Genomic DNA, 20,569 nt, shown 5'->3' on the forward strand with positions numbered 1-20,569 from the left:
CCTGCCTTTGATATCATCCCAATTACATTTACTGGAGATATTTTCTATCATGTATTAAAAAAAGAAAAAAATATTAAATACAGCTTTTTAGCTTAGTGGTGGCTCTTTCCAAAGCCTCAATTTCTTTGTATGAATACATCATTCAGCACAATTCTGCTAGTTTAGTAACAAAAAGTCATTTGTGTTTGTGTGTTGTTGTGTTTTTTATTCATATACATTTCATTGAATGCTTCACCTAAATATATTGCATATTCATATACTTCCTTGAATTACTCAGTTGAGTTCTGTGGCAGGACGGACATAGAAATGCCCGATTTATTTTCCACTATGTACATTCAAATTGAAAAAACAAAACAAAAAAAGGCTATCTACTTTTGTCATCATTTGTATTATGTATATTTGATGAAATAAATCATGAATTTACTGGAAAATAAAAGTGTATGTGTACAAAATATTCATTCCCGTTAGTGCCCTTTGTGACTCTTTGCCCCTTACCATGGCCTAGCAGCAGTGGGAAGAATTTTAATGCCAGCGGATTAAACAGTTACGGAATTCTTTTTGATGGGAATCAGGCATGGCAATTGGAGGTTATGCATCCCCTCATTCGCCTCCAAAACTCTCAGGAAACACTTTCAAGGGATGTAATATGGGGAAAGTCTTTTCCAGGTGATAGGGGGAAAAAAGGGGAGTCTTAAAAGTCAAACGAACACTGGTAGTTTTATCATTAAAATCAGACAAACTATTTATGACAAAAGTTGTGAAATGATTGAGTTTAACACACTTCTTATCAAAATGAAAATCAGATGAAGTTAAAATGCACTGCCTTACAGCTTCCCCACAAGTGTTCAAATACATTTTAGATGTATGTGTGTGTGTTTATATACAGGGCTTGACATTGCCAGTCAATCCAGCGACTACAATTCAAAATAGATTGATATGTTTCCTTTTATTTTGGGGCTAATATATATTTTTTCCGCATCATGGGAAGATCAATGCAATCATATTCACCGAGACATTCTTTCCTCCATAAATGATTTGTGTTGTTGTAAGAGTTATTACTTACTCGCAGTTTTTATAAACTAACCACCACTATTTACACCACAAACATTTGACGAGAATTCATGGACAAGCGCTATGATTATCCCCAGAACAGCCACAAATTCCATTTCTATTTACCTACATCTCTCATAACAAGAAGTGCAGCTTTTCACTACTGACACATGTACACTTGCAAGATGGTAAACATTCATTACCTATTCAATAGTGATTATAATTCTACCATCGGCACACAGACACACTGATACCACACCTTAACCACTCTTGCTGCCACACTTCCTCTTCTTCATTCAACCTACCAACAACTTTCCTGCCACAGCAACAACTATTACATGGTACCATAATCTTGTGTCACTGCCACTGGTAGTCTTGTATTAAAGCATCACTGCTTTCTTACTGAAATGGACACTCACAATTACCAGCAATGCATGACGACGCATGGAAATATCAACACCAGCAAAATCGTTGATACACCAATCACCAATTACCAATCACCAATATCACATCATCTCCAACTCCCGCGAAAGTGGATATTCTTGAGCGAGTCATTTTTTTTTGTGCTCAGACAGGTAAGATAACTTTTGCATGTTTTTAATTCTACTGTATTAACACACTGATTAGTGAAATATAAAACAAGCAAATATATTTATATGCTTTTGATTTTGCTCTAGCTTTTGGTCGCAGGACATGCACCAAAGTTTCTGCACTGCGAAAATTTCCACTTTTACAGTACGTCAATCATTCCATTATAGCAGCTGTCATCACTCTCATTGCATCACCGACGCCAAGCGATACCATTGCCGCAATAATCACTGCCCTCGCTTGATCACAACTTTCCACACACACACACACACACTCGCAGCCATCGTTCCAGCCACGGGTCCTCTCCTACCTTCTTCCGTCCCGTCCACTTCGGTCTGGAGCGGTCAGTGTTCGTGCTGTCCTCCAGACCCTGCCTAGATGACCGGCTCTTCTGCTTGCCTTTCGTCTTGCCTTCATTCTGCATACAGCAAAGGGAACACACAGATGAAAAAACAATTGAATATCATATCTATGAGGACAAATGCTAGAGCAAAATCACCCACTTCAAAGATTTATTTTTTTCCCATTGATATACTAATCTTGTGTGTGATAAGTTAATAAGCTTATATTCTCCACAGAAACATGAGACAAAATATAACAAAGCATGAGAAAGAGTCAGTTACATCCCATATTGGAGGAAAAAAGTTCAACTGAATAATATTATGACAATACAAGTGATACAACTGCAATATGTCTGGCTGTTTCAATGTAGTTGCTTTACAAATACACACTACAACACAGCATATTCGCATGTCACCAAGTGTAAATTAACAATAAAGACTTCTTTTTTTTTTGTCACTACCAAAGCAAACAACTAGCATAAAGGATCCCTCTAAACTGAAAAATCAACACTTGAAAAAAGAGGTGTGGCACATAAACAGAAATACTAGTTGCATTTATTTTTGTTTTACTTAATCAAAGTTTGTTAACAGAGGAGATCATTTCAATTACAATGTGAATGCCGCACAATTGATTACATGACATCTGCGTGACATTGAGATGGTGTTTGCTAAATTAATCTCCCCAGGTTGATTTGTAAGGCATACAACATCTTCCTGATCGATTAATGTCATTACAAGATGTGTACCTAAAAAAAAGAGTGCTCTGCTGCAATTTGTATGAGGAAGAGAAGAGCATGTATTATCTTTTTTTTCGGGGGCATCTCAAACAGCGGAAGACAAATTACATTCAAATCAATAGGAGATGTGTTTGCTGAATGTATTGTGCCATGATTAGAAACTCTGCACGTATTAGTCACACATTAGCCGTAATTTCCCCAGACGCGGCTCTTGAGTATTGACCTATACTGCCACTCGGTATGCAGTCTCTTCAATTCAGACCCTAGCTGCAACGTATCTACAACACATGGAAATTGCATGTTTGGTAGTTGTGATTGTTTCAGAAGAATGTCAGTTCTCATTTTCTTCTTTGTCGCATGTTTAATGTTTATCCACCATCTTATATAAGAGACTGATTTTTATGTATGCAAATATTTCATATTTTCATGCGATACACATTGAACTTGTAATTGTTGACATTATGTAATTAATCTCTCAGATACTAAAATAACTAACACATCACATATAAAACATCAGTTCATTGATAGTCCGAGTAAGGTAAGGATGATGAAGTATTGGTCAGTCAGTCAAGTTAGTCAAGTCAATAGCCATAAAGTATCATCACATATGATCTACACTCAATATACTCCTATTACATATCAATCACACACCAATAAGACTTCACGCCTTTTCAGCCATATCATCAGAGGCCACTAATAGGCAATCCTAAATCAATTATGTCTCAGTCAGCAGTAGGGCAGGACACCAACCAAACACGAACCACCAACCCCTTCCCCCTTTCCTTCTATACTGGAGGGCATTGACCTGTTGTTGTCTGTGAAACGATGAAGGGGGGTGATGAATGCCCCCTCCCCCCCCCCCCTTGAAGCCATACAATTCACTGACAAGAGAAAGGGAGGTATATGCCCCAGTCCCCCCCCCCCCCACCCACCCATCACATCATGTAGACCACCAACAGCATCCATTGTCAGCTGTGCGTCTGTACAATGACAAAGCCACGCCTCACTGGTCTCTCCATGCTGATTTCACACACCATACACACAATATTTTGCAAACTATATTGTATAGTAGAGTCCTATGATGCTCTCAGCACAAGAGGACCTTCCTCCCCAATAAAGCAGGTGATAATCTGACTGAAATGAGGACTCGTATCAAAAGGTTTTAAATGATCCATTTACTGATTGGACTATTGCCATAACTATCAGTGCATCATTGCAGGCTTGAAAATACTTCAACTGTTGCCTGATACTAACTTACAGGCTTATGCTACCCTCTCCAACTCTCTATACAAGATTTTGCACTCTTCCCTGCGCTGCAATAAAACGAGCTGTCTGGCAATGTAGTCGCCCACCCCTCCCCCCCCCCCCCCCCCCCCCAACCACCACCACCACCGAAGCATAACACAATGGGTCTGGAAAATGCAGAACATCCATCACCACTATTACTTGTCTACATTGATGCTCCTGCCGGGAACAATTTTCATATTCCCAAACCATCACATGCTCCCCAACCCCCCCCCCCCCCAACCAAGAAAGAGGGAGAGAAGGAGAAATAAATTGAGACAGAAGATTTAGAAGGGGGAGGGGGGAAACAGAACTAAAGCCAAATGTTGTTCTTGCCACTATCTCCAGGACCCCGGGACCCATGGAGCAATTTCGCTCATAGCCGGACAGACGGCAGCGAGTCGTCAGTCCACGGATTGGAGAAATCTTGGGGATGAGTTCAACGCTCTCTTGTCCTGTCGGGAGGATGCGTTGCTCCAGGACAGTCAACTCTGGGGTCCCCTTCGTCATCCATCAGTCCCCAGCAATGTCCAGAGTTTGCCCCGTGATGTCAGCAAAAACACAACAATTTTGCTGCCAGGACTCGGCAGCTCAAAATGTCATGCATCTCATTCAGGAAGCTGAGCACAAAGTCATTACTTTTCACTGTCTTCTCCTTCTTTCTTCTTCTTTTTCCTTTCTTCAAACATTTTTCTCCCATGTTTCCTTCAATATCCTCCTCCTCCTCCTTTTTACTCATCTGAGTCAACAGTATAACTCAATGAAAACCTGGTCTTTGATTCTAGTTGATTTAAAAAGATCACTGATATCACAGAGTACTATGTTGTGAAGCTGCACAACTTTACCACTTTCCAAGCTATTGATAAAAGGGATATTATGCACTGATAGACATCTATGAGTAAATCCACACTTGGAATACGTACAGTAAAATCAGATATTACATATTCTTGACAATCTAGAAATGGACACCTATTGTTTTTAGTGTTACATCCTATGTCTAATGACGCCTTTTGTTTCTTGTATTGCATCCTATGTCGCCTTTTGTTTCTTATGCTGCATCCTATGCATGTTGCATCCTATGTCCTAATGACACCTGACAGAAACTACTTCGGGCTGCTCGATCACTTCCAAGAAACACTGATATGTATTCACAAGGCAAACTTTACTTCATACGTGATCACAGAGCAATTGTTGGGCTGTGTTCACAACAATAGGTCGGGTAACACAGCCCAACAATAGGTCGGGTAAGAAAAAACGTAAACATGTCCATGCCAGCTGAACTGCATGTCTGCAATACAGATTCACAACATCATGGAGAAGCTACAAGCTGTCTGCTGAATAATACATCACACAGCATCTTTGTTCAGTGGACCGTCAAGCTTGAGTTCCTCATATAATGTTCATTTGGTGAGGAAAGAAATGTGAGCAAGATGAAATGCGCATCGGCATTGCATGGCATGTGTACACAAGCAGATTACGACTTCCCAGTATCTCGATGCAGGACAGAATGACATTTTCGATATCACAAGGATTCATCAATGGGTAAAAACAATAAAAAAGTATCACATTCACAGAACCTGTTTATCCATACCACCCCTCCCTGGCAAACAATCAAAGGCTACATGTTTGCAGATACCAATTGTCACCAGCTTTCTGGACCTTAATGTTATTGATTTCAAGTGTGTGCATGTTTTTGTTTGTTTGTTGTTGTTGTTTTTGTTTTTGTTTTGTTTTGTTTTGTTTTGTTTTTTTTTTGGGGGGGGGTTACAATCTGAAGTAAACAAATAAAACTCACTATGCTCCCTATGAATGAAGGGATTACAGAAACAGGAAAGAGTCCACATACAATACCAGACAGCAAAAAAAAAAAAAGCCAACAACAACAAATGAACACAGTACTGCACAAACAAGAATCTATTCTCTTTACTCCAACCTAGACAGATAAAAGAGCAAGAATACTTGTAATAAATCTGTATATCAGCAAAAAGAGGAAGAAGAAAAAAAGATATCTTTTGTCCACAAACCGTTCAAGCCCTTTCAAACATTTTACAACACATGACAAGGTTCTCCACAGCACAAAAAATATGACACTGGAGAAACTTAAAATAATTTCATGATTGGGTTTAATAAATCAACCCCTATAATGATTTTTCTTTTGAAGGGGGGGGGGGGGATGGAGGGCATAGGGGGAGGAAACTGACCCTATCACCCCTTTAGTTACTGTCTAATCATAAATCATGATCAACAACCATAAAACACACTGGTTCATGTCATTCCAATTCTAAATTCTGTAAATCACCAAACCATGCACCTCTATGTTCCAGTCGCTACACAGTTAATTAGACCTAATGCACCTGATACAGGGTCAGAGCACGAAACATTGCAATAAATTTCTCTTCCAGTAAGACAAACTCCTCCTGGAAGATGGATTCTGTCCAACTTACAAGCCTCCCTCTCAGGCAAATGTCAAGATGAAGGGGGGGGGGGGGGGTATGTCTGAACATTGCTACATTCTCGGGGGAAAGATGGCTGAGACATTTTAATACACAAAGAAACAAAGCTGTCTTCCAATTTCCCTTTATGTATGGAATGCCCTACAATTTCCAAAGCATTGCATACAATTCCATGCCATGGGCAATTTGGATTTGATAAAGGTCTTTAGGAGAAAGTGATGATATGAAGAAGATAAGGTATATCAACAAATTAAATCATTGTAGTATCATTAAAAAATATATATCTAGCAATTAGGGCATTAAGGGGGCATTTGCATTTGGTAAATCATTTACAACAGAATGCAAGACTGATGATATTTTGGTATATAAATCAACAGAAAGGTTGCGAGCTAATGACTTCATCACCTCTTGTAGTTTTTGCATGTGAGGCTGTGACCAATAACAAGATTTTATGGAAAATAAGAAAACTTCAAGTTCAATATAATTCTCTAATCTTTTCATATTTGTTTCTAATGAAGCAAAGAGCAAATGAATATTCTGTGCGGCAAATTTAGGCCGCGTTCATGCGAATTTCGTAGCCAGAATCACAAACATGAATCATGATTCAAAACGGCGTTTCAAATCACGGTCTCAGCGGAAGAGCGTTCATGCGGGCTTTCGCAACGCTGATTCTGGCTCTGCTCATCCTTTGCCATTGCGCAGCGCACTGCGCAGTTTGACCTTGTCTCTGCAACTCGAGCCAGACCTCCTTATGCCAAGAGATCAGTTAGTTCATTATAGGCCTCTACGTTTTTATTTCGGTGAATACTTTCCAATAAGCTGTGGCATTCAGGCTCTGCCCACAAATCGAGGAATAATCTTAGTTCTTCGTCTCTCCAATTGTTTCCATAGGCCTTGGTAGACACAGCGCTGCAGCCATTACTATTATCAACTCATCGGAGAGTAATTACATGTATTATTATATTAAACAGCTAGATACTAGCATAGAATCGGTGTATGGCGTTGATGTAAACAAACAAGTGCAAGTATGGTACCGAAACACACGATTCAGAAGACGTACACAAGCGCGCGAACAGAACAAGAAGCTGTGGAATACCCTATAAGAAACACGCATGCGCACAGCGCACAATGACGTCATAGAATCATGATTGAAATCACGGTTGCGTTCATGCGGTTTCTGCGATCGTGATTCTGGCAGAATCATGATTCAAAATGCCCTTTTTTCCGCGTTTCAGATCGGCGTTTTGAAACGCGTTTAAATGGAAAAATCGCATGAACGCAACACAACTAAACACGTTTCGCATGAACGCAGCCTTACACTACAGGAGAAAGCCAATATGGGCACAGTATAGAGTTGGCCTTTAATGAGTGTGGTACAGGGACTGTGTGTTGTCATGCACATGAACTGCACTTGTTAAAGAAACTGCATCCTCAGCTTCCAATGTATGAGCACTCTTTTTCTTCAACACTGCCATAAGGGGGAAAAAGGACTGCTCCAAAGTTGATTTGTCTAATTCACTTTAGATCATTAATACCCTACCACAATGCATCAGCCCACGGCTTCATTCATTTCCCCTTGCACAGTGGTACAATGAATTAATGTTGAATGCCTCCCAATTGTATTCTACTCGGCCCTTCACTCGTAGTGGTCATTCACCAGAGAGAGGGATAATTGCTTGCATAGAAGTGAAGCATGCTCCCAGGAAATGTTCCCATTGAATCTACGTACTGGTCAAAAGATAGATTTGCTGAAAGGAAATTACTTGATTCCACAGTAAGTGAGCCTCAAAGTTGACCAGTTTCAATATTAATTTCTTTCCTTATTATTACTCGTAAAAAATAAGTCCTTATATATTACATACTGTAAAACGAGAAATGTTCGTGAGCATTTAAATTTCGCGAAATTCGCGAGCGCCAAGATTCGCGAAATTAAAATGCACGCGAAATTTCTTATCTACACTATATGCATTGAACGCAAGAGGCAATTCGCAAAAATTTCTTGCCACGAAAAAGGCCGTCGGCTCCAATTCGCGAAAATTTTGCCCCGCGAATATGTCATTATTTACAGTACACCGTAAAAGCTGTTTAAATAATATCACACTGCCATATGCACACAATTCTTGGCCTTTTCACAATAATTTCTGCCTGGAAATCCTCCCCCCCCCCCCCTTACATGAATAAGGTAAATGCATCCTTCTTCACCGCTCAGCTGACCTCAACATGGCAACGAAATTCCTTTTGTTAAAAATCGAGTCAAATATGAGCATGAAAATCTGACATTAGCAAAGGTGGATTCACATCATTCAAATAGTAGGAAATAGGATCACATATTTCACACACACACACACACACACACATACACAAGACAAAGATAACTTGCTCTTCCTCTCGATACTCCAGTTAGGTTCACACAATGTTTATAATCTTCGAAGTTTGACACTTCGATGATTAGCTCGCAGTTCTAAACTACGACATGTGTCAACATGACACCTAATCTTTTCGACTGAACTTTTGAGGAAAGTCCCACTTGATGATTAGACCACTAATCACCAACGTTTACAATTTTGAGCTAATCTTTACGATTAGGAATGTCATGTGAACCTAATGTGTACAATCTTCAAAGGTCGGTAGACCTGTGCACTTGAGAACAATCCCACCTGACTACTCGCAACTGAGGCACAAATCCTCTGGCAAAACACTCTCCAAAACAAACAGCAGCTTCTGTCATTTTCGCACCGGGAAGAGGAACGCTGCAAAATTACTCACTCGAAACCTTCCCATCAACCGTCAACCCTGTCCATCCCCTGCACTGACCCATCCTGTCCCTAAGGGTCAGGGGGTCAATGCAATTTCAGTCTAATATCAATCCTGCTTGATCCTTCCTGATAATGAGTGTGAACGGTGCCTGAAAGTAAGGAAACACATGTCTGCCTGCATTGCATGGTTGTTATCTGGCATGAATTCAATCCCATTATCAATTTCACAGAATCACTAGGGCCTCTATGGTTGTTTGATTAAATGGAAAGACAAAATTCTTGCTACAGGGCAAGAGGTAGTTTCAGTTTTATGATTTTCTGCCTGAGAAGAATGATCATAACCTATGTTGAATTTATCTTTGATAAAGATAATGTAATGTCACTGCAGATATCTTTAGAGATTACAAAAGGAACAATAAAAACGAAGCACACAATCTGTTGCTATTTTTGCATCTTTCCTGGAGAAGGAGGGTGTAGCATTCCACCGTAATTCCAGGAAATGATTTCTCACAAAGGGCCTACATGCCTTTCATGCACTTCCACATCAATCAAGTCCCAAGTAATTCCCCGCACGAAGGGTTTGCTGGCGAGCAATGCCACAAATGAGTCGCCCAGACGAAAGCCGAGCGCTAAGTCACCGAGCACCTCATCCAAACGCTGCGAGGGAATCAGCGAGAACAAAAAACACTTGTTTCCATGACAAAGATCATGTGCGATTGAGAGAGACTAAGAAATAGTGGACGATCGTGGCCTGCCAAGAACAGGAAGCAAACTGTCTTGCATTTATATAGTCCATTTGTGTAGAAATTTGTGCCCTGCCAGGAATGAACATGTCACAATAAAAAACAAAAACAGATCCCCAGGACTATGCCAGACAGGCACATGACTGAAGCAACATGATAGGACTCGTCTCGATAAATCTTGTCTGTTTGATCTCTCCTCCCCCTTCTTTTTTTTTTTTTTTTTGGTGCTAAAATTAGGCCTTTGTTGCTAGTGATCTACATTTCTCGCTGAAGACATAAATACCAGGAAAAATAAAAAAAAGAAAACAAATATATATATAAATCTGATTCCCACTGGCAGAATGTTATTTTTGGCAAAAGGATTAAAACAGAGAAATGGCAAGTAGAATTCATTCCAGGTTTCTGCAAGACAGTTGCCAGAGTGTCTCGTGTCGATTGCAAGAATTTTTTTTTTTTTTCAGGATGTAGGCTTGGAAACCCGAGCCGTTAAATTGGAGATGAAAGGCAACAAAATTCAGGCAGCCTTTCTGTGTGAAACTGTCTACATTCAAAATTAATCTCAGCAGGACAAAAAATGACTGAAAAATGATTGATGAAGCTTGACTTCACGAAGTACAGCAGCATCATCATCAGAGCAAACCAGAGAGCATGACTTGATTAACATGAGAAGACCCTCCATTCTGGGTCTGTCTTGAACCCCCCACAACAAAATCATCATATATGAAGATGATGAATGGATTCAAAATGACTCTTGATGTATTCTAGATTGCATCACCTTTGGTTTTGACATTGAGCAATTACAATGTTGCATGCGATTCCTTTCACACACTTCGTTTCACAGTTCTCCCGTTGGCTCCCATGCACAAAAAAAAAAAAAAAATGACAAATAATATTCTTGATGAGCCTTTCAGATGTGTTTAAGATGAAGCAAAACATGGACTATTTGATGATATATGAATACTGTAAAGCGAGGAATTTTCGCGTGCATTTTAATTTCGCAAATTTCGCGAGCGCCAAGATTTGCGAAATTAAAATGCACACAAAAGTTCTTTTCTACACTATATGCATTGAATGCCAGTGACAGTTCGCGAAAATTTCATGCCGCAAAAAAGGCCATCGGCTCCAATTCGCGAAAAATTCATGCCGCGAATATATCATGTTTTACAGTAACTGGAATCAAACATAAACATGTATGACACCATTTCATTCTGCTGCATAAAATTTGATAAAACTATCAGATCACAATCTTCTCCCTTTCTGCCCATTCCTAAGTGTCATCACATCACACAAAATTTAGTGTCATAGTACTACCAGACCACACCTGTGTAACATGACAGTGGCCATGCATGGGTGCTTAGCAATGAATCCATACATCTCACTTCCCTTTTCCGCAAGGTCATGGCATCAAACTTGAGCACAAATTATAGAACTCTGGACCTCTTACAGTGACTAGAAGGTCATGTGAACCCTAGACAAAGTGGGACAAGTCTAGGTACTGTATGTAGTGTATAGATGATTCATGCCGGAGGGAAAGGGGGGGGGGGGGCTACAAAGACTCTTGGAGGATGCCCCAAACAGTCTACAGACTCCCTTCTCCCATCCCAAGTTCACCGGCAAGGACCTGATCACGTTCCCGAGCAGGAAATTCACACTGGGCCCAGAGGGGAGGGGTGAGGCAAGGTCATGGTTCTCACAAGCTTTTGTTTATGTGTCAGGAGAATGACGGGGTGATCGGACAATGCATTTTTCACCAAGTCATTGTCAGCTACACCTAGAGACTTCATAGCCAGGTCTTACTGGCAGGAATGAAATAATAGCCAGTCTCACAGCAAAGCACAGTCAGATTGACACTCGCATTCTCAAATTATATGATTAGTTTCTATCTCTGTCTTTAATTGAGGCAGAGGATGAATTATCTGGCTACGCATCCTTACCAATCGCTTTCAAATCATTATGGCATATAATAATGCTATCTTGTAGAAAGCGAAAGCGTATCTCTCAAGATCTCACCTCCCTACTTGAGGCAAAAATAAAAACAAAAGAATTGACTCATCTTCTTCAAGTCAAAACTGAATTTGTTTCCTCTTGCAACGAATGAAAGACATTAATCATCTATAACTGCCAGTCTTTTTTGGTAAATGACTTCTAAAAGTACTCCAAAAGCGGTACTACAGTGATTGAATACGGTTATAAATTTAGTGTCACCATTCTCATGACAACTCCTTTGAATTTCAGACATTTTCTCACATAAGTTCACCAGCTTAATCAACTCCAAAGCCCCACATGTACATCTTTCTCCTCGAAATGTCTCAACACTAACCTCCATTATGAAACCTTTGCAGCAAAAAAAAACTCAGTGAAGTTGAGACCCTAGTCTCCCACACAATGCAACACACCAGCGAGGAGGCGTACGTCCAATACACCGCCCCTTGGAAGGTGTTTTCTTTCAGTAATAATCCTCTGAAATCTTTGAAAAGCCAGTCGAAACCTCCTCCATTCCTTTGTCAACACTTATGGTATCCACAAAATGGCAGAAGTCGATCTGCCTTTTCAACCACTCATCGCCTTTAAGCGTATTATCTACGGATGATGGACTCTGAATACTGGATAGAGGGATCTGGACATTAATCTTCTAGTAGGTTTTGCAGGAACCTCTTTGGGGTCAAAAAGATTCCCTTCAAGATTAATTTCCTCATGTCTCATTGAGCTGGTGAAATAAAATGTCCACATATCCAGTGTTTACTAACTCTCCCTGTTGATTAGGGCCTACTTTCAGACAGGAATCATCATCATAGATACACACTTTATATTTCAGACTTTGTATCTTCTCAATAGAAATGTAATCATTGTACATGAAAGTGAAAGGCTTTTTTATTAAAACAAAAACAAAAACTTGCATAATCCTGTATTGGTATAAATGCACAAATTACAAAATCATCAGAGGACACATTACATGAAAAAAAGAAGAAATCCCAATCTCTGCATCATGTCCGTACACTTTAACACACAAAACCCTAGCTCATCATGAATTAGCACACACCATGGAATCATTAATGATACACTGTTTGATGTGTACATCTATGCCAGATCTATAGCTCTTATTTATCCTTTCCTCACCTTTTTTCATTTTCCACCCACTGAGGTTCACACAAGTGGCTGTGGAAACGTGATAACAGCTCTATCTAGTCAGTCAAGGGCAAAGTAAGGTGTTTCCATGGTAACAAGAGAAGGCATCAGAGAACAGAAATCAGTTCCCTGTGACTTTGATGCTGCAGTTTGAGAAGTAAACCTAACGCTGTCTACATTTCATGGTCTGTATTTCTCACAAGGGTGCAATCTGCTCACATTTTCTAGAACGACCCAAAACCTATCATTTGTAATTTTGCTTCAATCCAGCTCTGAGTTTCACATATCCTTGAGGTTACTTCTTTTATAGTTCTCCATCACAGCCACAATAGATGTTTTCCATGCAGCTGTTTTGACTGCAAATTGTTTAGCTACTATTTTTACAGCTCTGCAATATTAAAATGTTATAAAACATTTTGGCAGTCATATAGCACTTGTAAACACAAGCACTGATATTTATGATATGAAACTGAAGAGGTTTCCCTGAGGTTTAACAAGATAATTCATCTATTAATAATGATATCATTTGGGATATAAAGGCAAAAAGTCATTAAAAAAGAATGTGGAAGGCATGGGGGCCCATTTCAAAAATATGTTTGCAATCGATGTTAATTTCCAATATTTGCGGTTACCACAGAAACACCTGAAGCACTCGGGGCTGATTGGTTGTTTGGGGGCCACTGCCATAGCAACCGCAATTACCGCCACTTGACGGCGGCAATCGCAGACATCTCAATGAAACCGACCCACCACAGAAGACCCAGTTTCGCACATGACATTCGAGAAGATGCGTACAATCGACAATGGATGGGTAAGTTGTGAAGCTGTGAAAGAACAAGAGGGGAGCCTTAAACTGGACAGAGTCAAGAGCAGAAGGGACATTGGGAGAAGGAAAGGAGTGGATGGGTGAACCCATACGGGTGGGAATGGGGAGCACAAAAGCTGATCATAGGGGGGAAAGGAGACGAAGAGCAAACATTGATTACTATCCACAAGTGGCCTAGAGTTGCTGTCAAACAGCCATCCGTCAAACATCACTCACTGACGAACGCCCGTCTTTCATCGCCAGTTTGCACAGCTCTCTGCAGCACACAAAGGTAGGTCGTGATTGCCACCAGGTTCACCTTCATCGTCGTCATCATCATCATAATCATCATCACAACCAACAACAACTAAATGACTGAATTCATTTGAATGACATCTCTGGTCCTGTCAGACCAAGACAACAACAGCAAGGAACCAAAATCACCTGAAAACTAGATACCTCTCTGCACAAGGCAGGCTCTAAAATAATGATAAGTATCCTCTTCTTCTTCTTTTTTTTCTTTTTTTTGAAATCACAGCTATGGAAGTGAAAATGCCTGAAAAGATCACGCTCAATAGCTCTTTGGTTCTACCCAACAAAAAGTGAATAGATGCATAATGGATACACATTTTTCTTCTCCAAATTCCATGAATTTCATTCAATTATGGGTCATTAAACAATACAAGAATCACCTTTATTTCTATGACATTACTGCAAAACATTCAAGAGCAACATCTTCATCTAAAGCAAGCATTCTGTGTGATAGTAAGAGGAGCCACTTTTCTTTTTTTCTTTTCTTTTTGTTTGGTTCTCTTTTTCCTATCCAGTATGAAACCTGTTGAATATTCTCTCAGGTGCATTTCTAGTTTCATCACATTACTTGAGGAGGTGGGGGGGGGGGGGGGGATAGGGGTCACGTCAGCTAGTCCTAAACACCACTTGAACAGTGATGATATGCCCCATGTGCAATGTCGGGCCACTGCCAAGAGCAAGGGACGGTCCAAACCCAAACAACACTCAACTCCGCATTGCGTATCGTCCAGAACAATTCGGCTCTTGCTCCCGTGGTGGAGTGTCCAGTCAAGTTCACAACTGATTTCCATGATGGTATTCCACTGCTAGTGGCTAGTGATGACATTTGCAGGAATAAATAGCATCACCTATATCGAGGCACAGAGCTCTCTATCTCTCCTCTCTCTTTCTCTCTCCTGGGATTGTTTTGTGCCCCCGTGGTGTTTAACTTGAAATGATCCGGCACGCCTCGGGACACTCAACACGCTTGTTGACATCACACTTTACACTCCCCTACAACTCTCTCAGGGCCATGGTCAACTCTTGTACAGATCCTCATTGCATCATGAATAATTGCTGACAAGCCACTGTGCATGAATTAACAAGATGTGTTATGCCCACTCTGCATTTGGGGGGGGGGGGGGATGCTTCATCTTTTGCTATTAAAAAAAAAAAACGAGGCAAAACAAAACTCCTCCTCCCTACCCTAGGCCTTGCAGAATTTTGTTTGTTCCTGCCCGACCCCCATCCCTTCCTACAGTAGTACCTTCTCTTACAGTGACACTCAAGTATGAGTGGTATACCATGCATTACCACACATTGAAGTTTAGCATCAAAAAAGGGCATTCACGGTCATTCAGAGTATGCCTTTCTAGCTCTCAAAGACAATTTTTTATGTGGTCACTGACTCGGTGATTAACAAAAAATACCAAATCTTCTCGAAAAAATGATATACCAAATGTTAGAAAGAATTGTGGTCAGCATTCATCCATCTTCTTGAGGAATGTAAAAAATCTATTAAACTTTTTCATATCTATCACTTAGACGAAAGTTTTAAAGAGGTGGATTCCAATTGCTCTTCGAGTTAATTCTTCGAATTTCATCAGCATGATTGAGATTCTCAATAGCCCACCTGCAACATCCGAGCTGAATCAGGAGTCCCACTTTTCCCTGGAGCCAACAGAAGCCCCCCACCACGTTCCATCACCTGAGTCAAATAAAGCGTGCAATTTACAAACACTCACCTGTGGCTATTAATCACCTGCAAACAATTAATCATCTTCACATTGATGTCAACTCACTACACATCGCATGGCATCACTCCACTATTAACCAAACTAGAATCAATCACATCTCGGTGTGGAGTCCGGAAAGCGACATGAACTATTAGAACATTCACACTCCGCATCCATCAATGACATTTGCACAGTAACCTTTAAAAATGTCAGTTTTACTTCAGCCATTAAAAGGCAATTTTCTCACTTACAGAGAGCAGCATCACAAAATAAAAAGTAGGCCTACTATACGGGGACGGCAAGCCTAAAGGAAATGCTGTACAAACTTGCATTTGTAGAAAATGATTTCTGCTTCTTCTTTTTCTCAAGCTCTAGCAAGTTCCCAGCCAGACAGCCGTTAGAAGAATTCCTCATAGATAAAGAGATGATTATGGTAACACCATGTGGTATCACTTGGAAAAGAATACTGTAAAAGTGGATATTTTCGCGCGAGTAATTTTTCGCGCGAGGCCGGGTGAGAAGAGTTTCACGTGTTTTTAAATCCGCGGAATCAAGACATCATGCACAGGAACATATGGCAAGCAAAAATATTCGCGTGCTTTTATTTTCGCGCTAGTTTCTGGTTGCGCGAAATGCGCGAAAATTTCAACACCATGAAAATTTCCACTTTTACAGTAGGTGAGAGGAAAGTAAAGAAAAAGGAGATACTCTCATGTTAAATAATGGTTCCTCAGAATGGGGACTATCTTAGTGACAGAGAGAGGACAAAGAAAGCGTATGGCAGCAGAGTATTCTACAAAGAATTGTAAAGAGCTATTACTTCAATTACACGCCACGAAAGATTTCGTGAATCAAGAATTCCTCTAGCCTTACGCATCAAGGTCTCGCGCAAAGGGTGCGGATCTCCCATGGGAAATGTCAAAAGGCGTTGTGTCACTTACGACTGTTTGCAATCTAATCTGTTTGCAATCTAATCTAGATGACAGTATGTCCCACACACTTCAAATGACTGTACTGTGAGAAAGATCCTCCTAATCACAGAGGTATAAGGGATACCAGGGTGAACGAGGTGACAAACTGAATGTGTGTATACGTGTGAGTTTTGGCGAATGTGCATGTGTGTATAATCACATTGCCTCTGATGAGAAATTAATGTATTCATGAGTTCCGAGAGATACCATGTGGGGTGAAACTTCGTGAAACACTTTGATAGCAATATCAAACTACATAGCACCTAGGTGGAAAACCTTTGAGCACCTATCATATTTCTGAGAAGGGGATCATTTTATTAAAATAGAATGAGTTATCCATCGTTGCTTTTTTGGTTTCATAAGCGAGTGGGTTAAATTTCAGGAATTATGGGTCGAGTATTGGTGGTAATCGGTAAGAAATGGCCTGACTTGATTCTTTGCAGTCATGGTACTTCATCTTTCCATTGGCAAAACAACCCAATGGAAATATTTGATATGTGAATCTCTGACATGAATGTTCTCACTGAGCTATCGCTGAAAAGTCCTCTGAGGTCAAAGTTCAGGGGAGATTATGACTTCATCAAGTCATCACCAGTTTTACTTGAGATATTCTTTCCCTCTCGAGACTATTGCTCGAAAATTGATCCATCAATTATCGTTGTCATGACAACCTCCCAAAGCTGGGACCCAACTGGCAGTGCCTCCTAACTCCCGCAAATGCCTCTTTGCGCGGGCAAACATGAGATAATGATGACCGGTCGTGATGCTCATTTGCACGTGTGAACGCACCCTCATTCATATGCCAAGTGGCTGGTGAGTTGCCACTATGTATAGTACACTTAGCCAGTGACAGCAAACTTGAACCCCGGTCTTGTTATGAATGCGAGAGAGACAGAGCAGAGAGGCAAACATCGGCCCAGTTGGCATAGGCTGCATTGTCAACACTCGGTGTGTGTGCCCCACTCACATTGTGTACACTTGGCCCCCTTTACTTTCATCTAAAGTTTGTTCCTTCTTAGCCTCCTTTCCCCAGACTCCCTCCTTTCCTACCTCACACACACATTCCAAACATCAATTCTTGTCATAGGAAAATATTTTGACGATGAAAATGCTGTGAACTTAAAGCTGCTAGAGACCAGAGTAGTACCCCCACGGACAACCGCAAGCTTACACCACGAAGAACATGTTCACGCAAGACTTGTGATACGTGCAGTCTGCGGGAAAGACTATGCACAAGAAATAAATATGTACACTGCATATATTTATGCTCTTATCTTACATAGTACACTTCAAGTGTGCATAGCTGGCCTTCTTGTCTAGTTCAAGCTACTTGATAGGAGGACTATAGGCTCTAGCCTCCATTATTACTGGCTCCGACTTCACTCAATTTACAGGTGCAAGTATATTTTTAGCATGCCTCGAGTAGATACATTTTTATCAATCACATCCTTGAAAATTTAATGGAAAGCCTCTTCTGAAACTAAAATCTACAGAGAATTTCTCCACAATAACATCATGCATGAAAGCAATCATAAAATTAACAGCAGATGACAGTAAGCCTAGACAAAATCAAGCAAAGAATTTGTTAAAACCAACACAGACATCAATAGCTCAGCCAATCCGTCATTTTATTGGTTGTTCGCGAGGCTGTCTGTCTCGGCAAAAGGGACAAATATTATCGCTTGCATATTACGTAGTACTGAAATCTAGCTCTTTATATAGAATAACTGTGAGAAGACATAAAGTAATGACTTCTGTGTCTGGGAGAAATGTATAAACACAAAGTCCTTCACATATAATGAGCATAGATAGTTATTTTTATCATGAAAAAAGTTAATCCATGATAAGATGAAATCAGCAATGTTTTACCTTCGAAAGTCATTAAACAAAAGAGAAGCACAAAAAACAACTGTACAATCATTACATACACAACAAAAAGTTGTAAACAAAAACTTAGCAAAGTAAAGTTGCATTGACACATGTTTTTTTAGTGCTATATACAGATATAGTAGCCTACATGTTCTGTGCCATTTACAAATTCCATAAATTTTTCCTTGACAGTAAGCCCCCCTCCCCCACTCTTCAAAAGCCAATAGCCAGGTTCACACGTACACCAGTTAGCGGGATACAAATCTCGAGATTTGCATCGCGATCGTCATCCCGAGTTTTTTTGCACGTGTGGACAGAAAAAACCTGAAAATTAGCCGGATAAGCATCGCGATGCTAATCCCAAGAAATCTTGCGCTGGTTCATCAATTAGCGGGTAATTGGCCCCGCGCTGGTACGTGTGAACGGTCGGGATTAGAATCTCGAGTTTTTATATCCCATCATGCAATGCGCACATCACAACAGCGAGGCCTCTGCGAAGAGGTCCTTCACCTCCTTCACCTCTTTTGCGAACCAAAACAACAGCGCGCAAACCTCACCACTGACTGGCGACTGGTATGCCTCCGCCATAATGCATGATTCTCCTAATAGGTCTAGATAGTAAATGTACATGTGGACAATGTGTGATTACATTTTCACAAAACTGGCAAAATATTGAAATGACAAGTTTGTCACAAATGTGTTGAATGTTCACCTTCCTTGACCTTGGTTTAATTGGATGAATAGGAGAGCATGTATTTGGGGATTTAAGGACTTTAACTTGACTTTGACCCATTCATACATTTGTGCATTGAGTAATTTTCATGGTACCGGTATGGAGAAAAAGTGCAATTTCTGTACTGAATAGTAAATTGTTACCATGTTCATCTGGCCTTTGACCCTAAAATTCATAAGATAATCACTTTCAGGTAGAACATGCATAAATATGCAGTAAGTTTCACGATAAATTGAGCCACTTCTGAGATATGGAGGAAAAAGTTAGTTCAGCACTTTCACTTGATCTTTGACCTTTTGACCTTTGAGGCAAACCAAAAAAAAAAAAGAAAAAGAAAAACTCTCCAGAGAATTTCTATTAGGTTACACATGCATACACCAAGTGTAAAAAATAATAATAATAATCCTGCTGGCATTGCATGAACATGAGGGAAATAGTAAAATTTTGAAGTGTTGCACTTGACCTTTGACCCCTGACCTTTGATACCATGAACCCTACATTCTCTAGATAACCACTGCCAGTCAGTACATGTATATACTATGTTCCATGAAGATACCTTAAACAATTTTCCAATTTACAGATAAAAAAAGAAGTTGTAATACTTTCACTTGACCTTTTGACCTTTGACCTTTGACCTCGTGACCTAAACTTTCACCAGAGAATCTAAATTGGGTAATACATGTATACACTAAGTTTCAAAAAAATATCTTCAGGCATTGCATAGATATGGTGGAAATAGTGAAATTTTATGTATTTGACCTTGACCTTTTGACCTTTGACCTTGAGCACGTGCACCCAAAAGTTGATAGGCACAACTTCACCCCCTAATACACATACATGCCAAGTTTCATTAGGATACCTCAACAGCTTTTGATAGTTACCTTGTCCACAAAATTCATTACGGACGGACGGACGGAAGGACGGACGGACGGAAGGACGGACGGACGGACGGACGGACGGACGGACGGACGGACAACCCGAAAACATAATGCCTCCGGCACCACTTCGTGGCGGAGGCATAAAAATGTCTGATATCAGTCTTGGAAGTAAACTGGAAGTTCACACAGTTTCCTTTCAGATCTTGTC

The 20,569-nt window shown here is 40.3% G+C and overlaps 1 protein-coding gene across 1 annotated transcript in view; it reads right to left on the reverse strand.

Moving 5' to 3' along the window:
* LOC139744170 (uncharacterized) overlaps positions 1 to 20,569 on the reverse strand; it is a 204,183-nt gene that overhangs the window by 94,604 nt on the left and 89,010 nt on the right. The window contains exon 2 of the mRNA XM_071654624.1: positions 1,949 to 2,056. Within this exon, the coding sequence (XP_071510725.1) occupies positions 1,949 to 2,056 (108 nt within the window). The remainder of the gene's footprint in view (positions 1 to 1,948; positions 2,057 to 20,569) is intronic.

This window comes from Diadema antillarum, unplaced genomic scaffold, assembly GCF_040938485.1.
Source record: "Diadema antillarum isolate AM-2024a unplaced genomic scaffold, OU_Dant_1.0 seq00001143_RagTag, whole genome shotgun sequence".
Taxonomy (NCBI): Eukaryota; Metazoa; Echinodermata; class Echinoidea; order Diadematoida; family Diadematidae; genus Diadema; species Diadema antillarum.